A 13530-nucleotide genomic window follows, 5' to 3' on the forward strand; every position below is an offset into this window, starting at 1 on the left:
TTGTGCAGCAGCCAGCCTACTTCATCCCATTCATCCCTTGCCTTATGGATTTTTTTATGCACTTTCCATATACGTAAATAGTTCTCTATTGTGCAAATTGTTGCATTTTAATGTCCTGCAAAATAAGTTATGGGCATAGAGAAGGACAGGGAATCCTTGGCTTCTGGCTGCTTGGCAACATAAGGGATTTCCTAATATGGTGAAAAGCCTTGGTTGTTTCGCATGTAGGATTCTAGTGCGTGATCATAATAATAAATTAAACTTGAACGAATTCCCCTGTCGTTCACAATCCAGAGAATACGCAGAAAAACATATGCTTCCGAGCAGATACGCTGTCACGCTATGTCAGTCTGTTTTTTTTTAAATAAAAATATTTTTGCGTCGGTTTTTATCCGGAAGAGTTGTACACTCCTATGTTTTATTCAGTAGTATGATCCTACTGTAGGCATTGGCTGCATTGATTGCAGCAAAATAGATTTAGGAATGTTCCACTAATACAGAGTTAAGGGGTGTGTAGTCTACTAATAATGTGCCATTACAGTTACTGGCAGGCACAGAGCTCCAGATATGAATTGCCCACAGTCTACAGTAGAAACTTGGACAAGGGCAATTTAATGAGTTGCACGCAGTACGTATTTTGTCATTGTCAGACAGACGGGGCTTGCTTTTCTTAATTTTGGCTTTGCGCAAGGACATTTAGCCTACTGTCAGTCTCTCAAAAAGATAGATGATTCTGTCATGGTGTAAAGTGCCAGCAGTTATTGAATGTATATTGTTATTTTAATCTTAACTTTGCCAAACGGCGAGTAGTTGTGCGCCTGAAAGCGTGCGACTGATGTCATATTGTGGTAGGTTTGGAGCGCGTTCTTGACTGTCTCATATTCTTACAGAATTTCTACGGTTTATTCGAAGGCATGCTGGAGAAACTTGAACTAGACGATGATGGTGTTGGTAAGTGCATTTACTTAGTAGACTAGTCTACATTTTCATTTTACTTGATGGTGTTACATAGCCATTTATTTGACGTTTTTGCAATTGTTTCGCTTATAGTTGAAGACCAGGGCTCAATATGGAATGCAGGATGCTGATTTGTAAAGTGCTGGTGTGAATTGTAATGTGAATATTAATTCCATTACATTGGTGACACCGGTTGCTATTCGCAGAATATGACGCTTCATAAGATAAATTACTCCAGTTTTGCTTATTTCACCAATACAACAAGTGTCATCCTGATTGCAAAATCACAATCCTTCACATTTAAGTCTTATTATGCAGGATGTGTTTTGATCATAACCCAGTTTTTGCCTGGTGATAGCGCAAAGCCTTTTGCAGTCCTGTCAGCATGTGCTGCTGGAATAAGGGATTCCCCCAGCCCAAGAGGTGGCATCATTGATTCAGTATGAATATTGAGATTATCCGATATACACATTTAGTGTGAATATTTGTGTGTCTGTCTTTACAGCTGCTGAACCAGACAGTGATATTTACATGCGCTTTATGAAGTCCCATAGCTGCTATGACATCGTTCCCACCAGCTCCAAGCTGGTTGTGTTTGACACTGGACTGCAAGTAAGTAAGCCCAGCTCCTACACATGACTACACTTTGACATCACGATGGAGCTATCATGGATAAGGGACCATATTCAAAAAGCGCTTCAAAGTAGAATTGCTGATTGAGGATTATTTTTGTGTTTTAGATCATAATGGATAAGACTACATGGACACGGGGCAACTGATCTTAGATCAGCAATCTGAGACACTTTCTGGCCAGGCCCAGGCCCAGGCCCAGAATTCAGACTATGTATAAATACGTTTGAGTAGGCCTGACTATAACCTAACATTGAGCTACAGTATAGCTTTTGTTTATCTTACTAGGTTTGTCCACTGAGGGACATTCTTATGGCTATTGAAGTGTCTCCTTGGTTTGAAAGGCACTGAGAACCGTTTGGTTAATGTTCCATGAGGAGAGCAGTGCTATTGCTAGTGCTAATGATTTGCCTCATAAAATGGTTAAACAGTAATCAGCCACTGAATCTATTAAACTCAAGGTTTTAGTTCCCTTATCTGAGTATGAAACCACTTAAAACCAGAATGCTTTAGTGTTTGATTTGGATTTCAATTGAACACTTCCACATTTGTACAATATGTACAATACCACCTTCAGAACCTTGCCATCCATGTGTTTTTGTGTATGATTGTGGTCTTTTCTCACAGGTGAAGAAGGCTTTCTTTGCCTTAGTGGCCAATGGGGTGCGTGCTGCTCCACTGTGGGACTCAGAGAGGCAGTGTTTTGTGGGTAAGAAACGCCTTTTGTGTATGACACACGTTCACATGAAATGCATTCATGCTTAATGCATTCACTGATGCAAACACCTATATTCACCAATGAATGCATATCAGGGCCGTAGCCAGGGTCTGAGATTTAGTCAGGTCCGGGAAGAAAGTTGAAGCTCGTTTAATGCATTTCTATACAATTAAAAAATTCTTAAAATGCTAATTCAAAGAACAGCAAAAACAAGCAAAACCCTAGCCATTATCACATTGGTTGCTGTAGCTTCATTCACCTCAGTCGATCTATAAACACATAGCCTGTTAGCTATACAGTTAGCCACTACACATTAACTCACATTAACTAAGCACCGGAATTAAAACGTTTTTTGTTGTTGCAGTTTTACAGCTAATTTCCTACAATTCTACACATATTGCCATGACTTATCTGAGTGAGAGTGACTAACAAAATCAATGGGGTCCCTGCAGGCCCTGTCGGTAATTCGTCCATGATTACTACAAGTTTAGATAGCTGGCTAGACTCACTGGACTAATTTACCAATCTAAAACATGTTAACTGACATGGGCTAATTGAATGACTGTCAGTGAGTGACATAACAAGAGGAAAACTGATGAAAATCCATGTTTTGAAATTGCACCTTGTGTATTCTACTATTCTAACTCAAGTTGAGACCCCGACTGAGTTCCTAATTTTATATACACTGCTCAAAACACCTAAACAACACAATGTAACTCCAAGTCAATCACACTTCTGTGAAATCAAACTGTCCACTTAGGAAGCAACACTGATTGACAATAAATTTCACATGCTGTTGTGCAAATGGAATAGACAAAAGGTGGAAATTATAGGCAATTAGCAAGACACCCCCAAAAAAGGAGTGATTCTGCAGGTGGTGACCACAGACAACTTCTCAGTTCCTATGCTTCCTGGCTGATGTTTTGGTCACTTTTGAATGCTGGCGGTGCTCTCACTCTAGTGGTAGCATGAGACGGAGTCTACAACCCACACAAGTGGCTCAGGTAGTGCAGTTCATCCAGGTTGGCACATCAATGCGAGCTGTGGCAAAAAGGTTTGCTGTGTCTGTCAGCGTAGTGTCCAGAGCATGGAGGCGCTACCAGGAGACAGGCCAGTACATCAGGAGACGTGGATGAGGCCGTAGGAGGGCAACAACCCAGCAGCAGGACCGCTACCTCCGCCTTTGTGCAAGGAGGAGCACTGCCAGAGCCCTGCAAAATGACCTCCAGCAGGCCACAAATGTGCATGTGTCTGCTCAAACGGTCAGAAACAGACTCCATGAGGGTGGTATGAGGGCTCGACGTCCACAGGTGGGGGTTGTGCTTACAGCCCAACACCGTGCAGGACGTTTGACATTTGCCAGAGAACACCAAGATTGGCAAATTCGCCACTGGTGCCCTGTGCTCTTCACAGATGAAAGTAGGTTCACACTGAGCACATGAGCACATGTGACAGAGTCTGGAGAAGCCGTGGAGAACGTTCTGCTGCCTGCAACATTCTCCAGCATGACTGGTTTGGCGGTGGGTCAGTCATGGTGTGGGGTGGCATTTCTTTGGGGGTCCGCACAGCCCTCCATGAGGTAGCCTGACTGCCATTAGGTACCGAGATGAGATCCTCAGACCCCTTGTGAGACCATATGCTGGTGCGTTTGGCCCTGGGTTCCTCCTAATGCAAGACAATGCTAGACCTCATGTGGCTGGAGTGTGTCAGCAGTTCCTGCAAGAGGAAGGCATTGATGCTATGGACTGGCCCGCCCGTTCCCCAGACCTGAATCCAATTGAGCACATCTGGGACATCATGTCTCGCTCCATCCACCAACGCCACGTTGCACCACAGACTGTCCAGGAGTTGGCGGGTGCTTTAGTCCAGGTCTGGGAGGAGATCCCTCAGGAGACCATCCGCCACCTCATCCAGAAGCATGCCCAGGCGTTGTAGGGAGGTCATACAGGCACGTGGAGGCCACACACACTACTGAGCCTCATTTTGACTTGTTTTAAGGACATTACATCAAAGTTGGATCAGCCTGTAGTGTGGTTTTCCACTTTAATTTTGAGTTTGACTCCAAATCCAGACCTCCATGGGTTGATAAATTTGATTTCCATTGATCATTTTTGTGTGATTTTGTTGTCAGCACATTCAACTATGTAAAGAAAAAAGTATTTAATAAGAATATTTCATTCATTCAGATCTAGGATGTGTTATTTTAGGGTTCCCTTTATTTTTTTGAGCAGTGTATATATACACACACAGCACCAGTCAAAAGTTTGGACACACCTACTCATTCAAGGGCTTTTCTTTATTTGTACTATTTTCTACATTGTAGAATAATAGTGAAGACATCAAAACCATGAAATAATTGATATGGAATCATGTAGTAAGCAAAAAGGTGTTAAACAAATCAAAATATAGTTTCTATTTGAGATTCTTCAAAGTAGCCACCCTTTGCATTGATGACAGCTTTGCATGCTCTCAACCAGCTTCACGAGGAAGTCACCTGGAATGCATTTCAATTAACAGATGTGCCTTGATAAAAGTTAATTTGTGGAATTTCTTTCCTTAATGCGTTTGAGCCAATCGGTTGTGTTGTCACAAGGTATGGGTGGTATACAGAAGATAGCCCTATTTGGTAAAAGATCAAGTCCATATTATGGCAAGAAACGCTCAAATAAGCAAATAGAAACGACTGTCCATCCTTACTTTAAGACATGAAGGTCAGTCAATCCGGAACATTTCAAGAACTTTGAACGTTTCTTCAAGTGCAGTCGCAAAAACCATTAAGCGCTATGATGAAACTGGCTCTTTTGAGGACCACCACAGGAAAGGAAGACCCAAAGTTACCTCTGCTTCAGAGGATACGTTCATTAGAGCTACCAGCCTCAGAAATTGCAGCCCAAATAAAGTTCAAGTATCAGACACATCTCAACATCAACTGTTCAGTGGAGACTGTGTGAATCAGGCCTTCATGGTTGAATTGCTGGGGGAAAAAACACTACTAAAGGACACCAATAAGAAGAACAGACTTGCTTGGGCCAAGAAACACGAGCAATGGACATTAGACCGGTGGTAATCTGTCCTTTGGTCTGATGAGTGCAAATTTGAGATTTTTGCTTCCAACCGCCGTGTCTTTGTGAAACGCGGTGTGGGTGAACAGATGTTCTCCGCATGTGTGGTTCCCACTGTGAAGCATGGAGGAGGATGTGTGATGGTGTGGGGGTGCTTTCACTGTTGTATTCAGCACGTGACAAATAAACTTTGATTTGATTTGACAATGACCCAACTCACCTCCAGGCTGTGTAAGGGCTATTTGACCAAGAAGGAGAGTGATGGAGTGCTGCATCAGATGACCTGGCCTCCACAATCACCCGACCTCAACCCAATTGAGATGGTTTGGGATGAGTTGGACCGCAGAGTGAATGAAAAGCAGCCAACAAGTGCTCAGCATATGTGGGAACTCCTTCAAGACTATTGGAAAAGCATTCCTCATGAAGCTGGTTGAGAGAATGCAAAGTGTGTGCATAGCTGTCATCAAGGCAAAGGGTGGCTACTTTAAAGAATCTAAAATATATTTAGATTTGTTTAACACGTTTTTGGGTGCTACATGATTCCATATGTGTTATTTCATAGTTTTGATGTCTTCATTATTATTCTACAATGTAGAAAATAGTAAAAATAGAGAAAAACTCTTGAATGAGTAGGTGTGTCCAAACTTTTGACTGGTACTGTATGTATATATATATATATTCCGGACTCTGACATTGCTCTTTCTGATATTTCTTAATTTCTTACATTTTGGGTTATTTGTGTGTATTGTTTTGTATTGTTAGGTACTGTATACTGCATTGTTGGAGCTAGAAACATAAGCAATTCGCTGCACCTGCGATAACATCTGCTAATTATGTGTACGAGACAAATAAAGTTTTATTTGATTAGATTTATATACCACATGAATTTAGACCACATAAATAAAATTCAATAAAACTTGCTAAATTGCCATTTTGGCATGTCCCTCTGTGCACCCTCTGTGACTTCTATGAAGATTTTAACCCGCTTAACCCCAACATTTCTCCAACTTGTCACCATCACTCTAAAGCCTTAGTTATTTTGTTGCTTGAAAATGTAATTTCTGAAGATTATTATTATTTATTTCATATGATTAGTGATTGATCTAATCACATGAAATGTCTGTCCCTAATTTTAATGTCAACCCTGTTACGTGAACTGAACTCTCTTTTTTTAATATGGTGAAATTATTTATTTTAAAATGTTTTTTTCAAAAGAAACATTGAACATCTAATAGTCAAACTATAGTGTAAAAACCGGTGAACTGGTTCTACTCTTTTTGGCCATTTTCTGGTGTTTTGTGGTGTGAAACTGAATGGGTCGAGCACACCACGTCAACTCCCTGTTACCCATAGCTAGACAGGCTACAAATGTTTTATTAATACATTTTTTTGTTAAGTTTGCATTCAATTGCCCATCCCTGTTGCACATAACAAGCTTCCATTCCCCCTGTCACGAGGGAACTCATGGCTGATTTAAGATGAAATTGTCAACCCTGTTACGGTCAACCCGGACAATTTATTTGGCACTTAGGCACTTACTATAGTAATTTTTATTTAACCTGTTGAGATGGGAAAACGTGTTTTTTAATTAAGTTGTACGTGCGCTTTTTATGACAGAATGTACAGAATTGGTGAAATATTTATTATTTAGATGAAGCTATATTGCCCAAAAGGTATACTCATTTGGTGGAACCACCCAGATAACAATTATCTCCAGATTTAAATACGACGTTAGTCAGTTTTGTTATGAGTCATAGCCAGTCGAGCGTGATTTGTTGACATGAAGTCCGTTAGCAACCTAATGCTTTATGACAGCTTCATGACAACTGTTAGTCATTCTAAAGGCGTACATGTCTTCTCATTTCAGGAATGTTGACAATCACAGACTTCATCATCATACTACACAGATACTACAAGTCACCGTTGGTAAGTTTGAGTGGACAAAACCATTTGCGTTATATTTGTTCGACATGTGAAACCTATGATGGATTTCTGTAGTTCTCTAGTGTGTTTTTTAGATATCAATACAGTTGTGTTGTTTTATAGGTGCAAATATATGAGTTGGAAGATCATAAGCTTGAGACGTGGAGAGGTATGTAACAAGCTCTGGTTTATATTATAACATTAAATGACATGTATCGAACATTGAACTCGCCTCGTTTTCCCTCTCCACAGAAGTATATTTGCAAGAGACATTCAAACCTTTAGTGAACATATCACCTGAATCAAGGTAAGTTGTTACTGCATAACAATGGCTATTATACAGTTGTGAATGTGTGTACGACTGTTTGCCGTGTATGTGGTTTGAATATACATACCTGCAAAGAAAACGCCTGCATTTTCTTTTAATGTGTGTTTTATGTCTGTCTGTCTTTGAAGCATATTTGATGCAGTGTATTCCCTCATCAAAAACAAGATCCACCGTCTGCCTGTCATCGACCCTGTTACGGGAAACCCACTTTACATCCTCACACACAAGAGGATCCTCAAGTTCCTACAGCTCTTTGTAAGTCTAAAACCATTACTGACAACCTGACGTTAGGTTTTATGATCATACACACTAGTCCCATTGGGACTGTCTTTCTTGAAACAATAAACTGACAACTCTGCTTTTACTTGAACACTGCCCTTGGAGTTGGACAATAAACTGACAACTCTGCTTTTACTTGAACACTGTCCTTGGAGTTGGAGAAGAAGGTGAATAGAAACTGAGTGTGTCTCTCTCGCTATGTTGTGTTGTTCCAGGTGCGCGAGATGCCCAAGCCAGCCTTTATGAAGCAGACCTTGGGGGAGCTGGGCATCGGTACCTACAAGAACATAGCTTTCATCCACCCTGACACACCCATCATCAAGGCCCTGCAGATCTTCGTAGAGAGGAGGGTGTCTGCCCTGCCTGTGGTGGACGTATCTGGTACTGGAAAACACTTTGTGACAACTGTTGTTCAAAGATGCTTTAAAGGGTAATTTGATTGATTTAGATTCAGTTTAACTCTCGCGGTGAAGCCTAATGGTTATGTTTCAATATCCTCACAGGGAAAGTGGTGGATATTTACTCCAAATTTGATGTCATAGTAAGTGGTGGTTTACTAAATATTGATGATCTTAATACAGCTTGGTAATCACGTGACTTCCCCCTCAACAATATATTGTGAATATTTTCCTTCAAAAATACATCCATATGAGTGTGTCTATGTATCATGTGTATAGAACCTGGCAGCAGAGAAGACGTATAATAACCTGGACATCACCGTGACCCAGGCTCTGAGGCATCGCTGGCAGTACTTTGAGGGGGTCATGCAGTGCCACAAGCTGGACACACTGGAGACCATCGTGGACAGGATTGTCAAAGCAGAGGTGAGTTCTAACACACACGCCTCTCTTCCTCTCTTTTTCTCTTTCTCTCTAACTTTGTGTGCGTGTGTGTCAGGTCCATCGGTTGGTGGTGGTGGATGATCGCTCGGCCATCGAGGGCATCATCTCCTTGTCTGACATCCTGCAGGCCCTGGTGCTCAGCCCAGCAGGTATAGACGCTCAGCATTCCTAACCACCCTCGTCCTACACCTGGACCCTGAGCTCCCTCCCTCCCTCCCCACCCTGTCCTGCCCCGCCCTGTACCTCTCACACAGGTAGAACACAAACACAAACTCTGGCCCTTGCTGCTTGGCATCCACATGCGGATGGCACGTGCCTGTGCTCGTGAGCTGTCCTGTATTGCCAACTCGTTATTGTGTAGTATGGGCTTGGCTGTGTGTGTGTCCTGTGTCCTGACTCTGGGCCATGTCCTGTCCTTTCCTCCTACCCTCAGATTAAAATCGAATCGAATCAAATCAAATTGTATTTGTCACATGCGCCAAATACAACACGTGTAGACCTTACAGGGAAATGCTTACTTACATGCCCTTAACCAATAATGCCGTTTTTTAAGAAAATACCTTTAAAAAAGTAAGAGATAAGAAAAACAAATAATTAAAGAGCAGCAGTAAACAACAATAGTGGGGCTATGTACAGGGAGTACCAGTACAGAGTCAATGTGGAGGCTATATACAGGGGGTACCGGTACAGAGTCAATGTGGAGGCTATATACAGGGGGTACCGGTACAGAGTCAATGTGGAGGCTATATACAGGGAGTACCAATACAGAGTCAATGTGGAGGCTATATACAGGGAGTACCAGTACAGAGTCAATGTGGAGGCTATATATATATATATATACAGCGTGCTTCTACACCTGCATTGCTTGCTGTTTGGGGTTTTACGCTGGGTTTCTGTACAGCACTTTGAGATATTAGCTGATGTACGAAGGGCTATATAAAATAAACTTGATTGATTGGGTACCGGTACAGAGTCAATGTGGAGGCTATATACAGGGTGTTACGGTACAGAGTCAATGTGGAGGCTATATACAGGGAGTACCGGTACAGGGTCAATGTGGAGGCTATATACAGGGAGTACCGGTACAGAGTCAATGTGGAGGCTATATACAGGGAGTACCAGTACAGAGTCAATGTGGATGCTATATACAGGGAGTACTGGTACAGAGTCAATGTGGAGGCTATATACAGGGGGTACCGGTACAGAGTCAATGTGGAGGCTATATACAGGGAGTACCAGTACAGAGTCAATGTGGAGGCTATATACAGGGAGTACTGGTACAGAGTCAATGTGGAGGCTATATACAGGGAGTACCAGTACAGAGTCAATGTGGAGGCTATATACATATATATATATATACAGTGTGCTTCTACACCTGCATTGCTTGCTGTTTGGGGTTTTAGGCTGGATTTCTGTACAGCACTTCGAGATATTAGCTGATGTACGAAGTGCTATATAAAATAAACTTGATTGATTGGGTACCGGTACAGAGTCAATGTGGAGGCTCTGTACCGGTACAGAGTCAATGTGGAGGCTATATACAGGGTGTTACGGTACAGGGTCAATGTGGAGGCTATATACAGGGAGTACCGGTACAGGGTCAATGTGGAGGCTATATACAGGGAGTACCGGTACAGAGTCAATGTGGAGGCTATATACAGGGGGTACCGGTACAGAGTCAATGTGGATGCTATATACAGGGAGTACTGGTACAGAGTCAATGTGGAGGCTATATACAGGGGGTACCGGTACAGAGTCAATGTGGAGGCTATATACAGGGAGTACCGGTACAGAGTCAATGTGGAGGCTATATACAGGGAGTACTGGTACAGAGTCAATGTGGAGGCTATATACAGGGGGTACCGGTACAGAGTCAATGTGGAGGCTATATACAGGGGGTACCGGTACAGAGTCAATGTGGAGGCTATATACAGGGGGTACCGGTACAGAGTCAATGTGGAGGCTATATACAGGGGGTACCGGTACAGAGTCAATGTGGAGGCTATATACAGGGGGTACCGGTACAGAGTCAATGTGGAGGCTATATACAGGGGGTACCGGTACAGAGTCAATGTGGAGGCTATATACAGGGGGTACCGGTACAGGGTCAATGTGGAGGCTATATACAGGGGGTACCGGTACAGAGTCAATGTGGAGGCTATATAGAGGGAGTACCAGTACAGGGTCAATGTGGAGGCTATATACAGGGAGTACCGGTACAGAGTCAATGTGGAGGCTATATACAGGGGGTACTGGTACAGAGTCAATGTGGAGGCTATATACAGGGGGTACCGGTACAGAGTCAATGTGGAGGCTATATAGAGGGAGTACCAGTACAGGGTCAATGTGGAGGCTATATACAGGGAGTACCGGTACAGAGTAAATGTGGAGGCTATATACAGAGGGTACCGGTACAGAGTCAATGTTTCAATGTGCGGGGGCACCGGTGTCATGGTAATCGAGGTAATTATGTACATGTAGGTAGAGTTTTAGAGTGGCTATGCATCGATAATAACAGAGAGTAGCAGCAGCGTGGGGGGGGGGGGGGGGGGGGGGGGGGGCTCCTCTGTTGTATTGGTATTTTGTCTGCTTATAGTTTCAAATAATAAAGAAGAATGATAATTGATGTAAGATAAAGTGTTTGCATTTCTGTGCTTTGGAAGGAAATGCATTTGCTGCTGCTGTCATAATGCATTTGTAATTTGCTGGTGCATCAGTTCCCAGAATGAAAAGTACAGTGAGCAAGACTCATCATCAACTCAGATGTGAGACGTGATGAGAAAGAAACATGAAGCATCTTGCACAACTCTCTCCCTGAAGCAAAGAAGCCTACTGTTGTTATGTTGGGCATTAGCCTGGTCCCAGATCTGTTGGTGCTGTATAGGCAACACCTATTGTCAATCCTATGCCATAACAACAACCATAAGAGTTGGCTTTACAGCACAATAAGATCTGAGACCGACCTAGTGGGATGTGTTCTCACCTCACATGTCTGTCCTCTCCTCCCCTAGATGCCTGCAGAGAGGAGGGCCTGCTGGAGTGAGAGGGGAAAAGCTGTGGGGACCACTGAGGTTGAAGGCTGTCATAAAACTTAGTATTCTACTTCTATGGCTTCAGACATGGGGCCCAGAGCCCTTGGTATTGATGCTCTAGACTTTGAAACCAAAAGGCTGGGCTGGACTGATACGGGGATGTAAAGGGCTCTAATGCCTGAGGACCAGCATCTCTCTGTCTAATTGGAACTGGGCTTCATTCACTGTGGGAGGGTTATAGTAGGGTGGAATGATGACGCAGGGTGAGGTTGAGCCAGTCTGGAGTCTGTGGCTATGTATATGAGAGCTATGTATATTTTGGTTTTGCTCTCTATCTTACTGCTCTGTCGTTGTTCCAGCAACAGTGCCTAGTCACTCCCAATAAGTTTTAAACCTTCAAGGAACAAGAAGATTGACAGATATGGTCAAAGCGTCTTAGACTTGATGATACACACTTTAGGATAAATGGCAGGTTTTCATGCTTTACCTTGTAATGGTGGAAGGGTCTGTATTTTTATATGAGTAATATGCTGTGAAGAGAGACGGAACATATAAAAGGCCATATTTTAAGACGTGTTTTGCCTGCTTTATGTACTTGCAAAGGAAAATGGCAGATTCTGAACTGCTCACAACTGTTCTCCTGTGCTGTGGCCAGAGTAACACAACTCGGACAAAACTCATCTCTGTTCTATTACTGTAAATAACAACATTTTGAAGAAAAGTGCCAGAGAAAGCTTTATTTTTTTTAAATCTAAGTTTAAAACAAATTATGTTAAACTGACTACAGTTTAATATTATTTTTGTAAATATAACGTGGCAGTAAAATGTTGTATTCAAAGATGGACTGTACATGTTCAAGCGATAAATGACACTATAACAGTTATAAATGTTGTTCTTTACTTTTCTAAAAGCAGCAAAATAAACAATGACACTGTATTTTTATGTAATGTGTGTTGCTGCATATGTTCTTTTTTATGGTACATTTTCACCACATATTTAACTATATTTTATTGTGTTAGCAAGAAAGCCAAATTAAAAGTGCCTAGGTAAATACATTTGATATAATGATAATCCTGAATACATTGATTGATGTAACATTTTGATAACCGCCATACACATGAATCATGTAATGTCATACAGTATAACACATGTTTTATGCTCTTTGATGGAACTTATTTGACGGTCATGGCTATAATGCCTTCAATGATAATCATCGTGGCATTGGATGTCTGAACACTGCCACCATCTAGTGGTTAGGAGCTGCACTGCAGGCATATCTGCACCTGTTCAATGATTGACCATCACGCGTGTCCTGAGAGTACACTTAACTTTGATGGCACCATAAGCATATTTAGTCTGTGAGGCTCAGAGGAGACCAATGGCAGTTTGTGTTTTCCCCCTCTTGTCTTCGAAGCTTCATGCTAGGAACTATTGGAGGGCTCCTATGACAAATTGAAATGGAAGCAACTTCCTAATGTGTAAACCATGATTTTAATATTTAAAGTAAACAAAATATCTTCGGGCCATATACAGATCAGCAAACACCACCAAGGTGCCCCTCAAAAGCTCTTCAGCTTTCAAGCAAAGGATTCTCCCCAAAAAATTCAAAGCATTTATTAAACACCAGCCACAAGATGACAGTGTAATATAAGCAGTATGAGGTGCTAATGTTGCATTCATAACCAAGTTTACCACATACGACTGGGAAAATCCACTTCAACGCCACTCCAAATCGTAATTACTAGTGGCTAACTCGTCT

The 13530-nt window shown here is 42.2% G+C and overlaps 1 protein-coding gene across 9 annotated transcripts in view; it reads left to right on the top strand.

Annotated features, from left to right (window-relative positions):
• LOC139559726 (5'-AMP-activated protein kinase subunit gamma-2-like) overlaps positions 1–12713 on the top strand; it is a 62251-nt gene extending 49538 nt beyond the window's left edge. For 5 of the 9 annotated variants that reach the window (XM_071375985.1, XM_071375982.1, XM_071375984.1 and 2 more), the window contains 12 exons: positions 891–951; positions 1463–1569; positions 2215–2296; positions 7235–7293; positions 7414–7459; positions 7543–7597; positions 7747–7873; positions 8113–8278; positions 8401–8438; positions 8575–8721; positions 8795–8888; positions 11751–12713. In XM_071375985.1, the coding sequence (XP_071232086.1) occupies positions 891–951; positions 1463–1569; positions 2215–2296; positions 7235–7293; positions 7414–7459; positions 7543–7597; positions 7747–7873; positions 8113–8278; positions 8401–8438; positions 8575–8721; positions 8795–8888; positions 11751–11782 (1014 nt within the window). In that variant the 3' untranslated portion in view covers positions 11783–12713. Of the gene's footprint in view, positions 1–378; positions 629–890; positions 952–1462; positions 1570–2214; positions 2297–7234; positions 7294–7413; positions 7460–7542; positions 7598–7746; positions 7874–8112; positions 8328–8400; positions 8439–8574; positions 8722–8794; positions 8994–11750 lie in introns of those variants that run through there. The other 4 variants (XM_071375989.1, XR_011671816.1, XM_071375988.1 and 1 more) reach the window with 4 other exon arrangements.
• Positions 12714–13530: the final 817 nt, after the last annotated feature.

Source organism: Salvelinus alpinus, chromosome 30 (assembly GCF_045679555.1).
Source record: "Salvelinus alpinus chromosome 30, SLU_Salpinus.1, whole genome shotgun sequence".
NCBI lineage: Eukaryota > Metazoa > Chordata > Actinopteri > Salmoniformes > Salmonidae > Salvelinus > Salvelinus alpinus.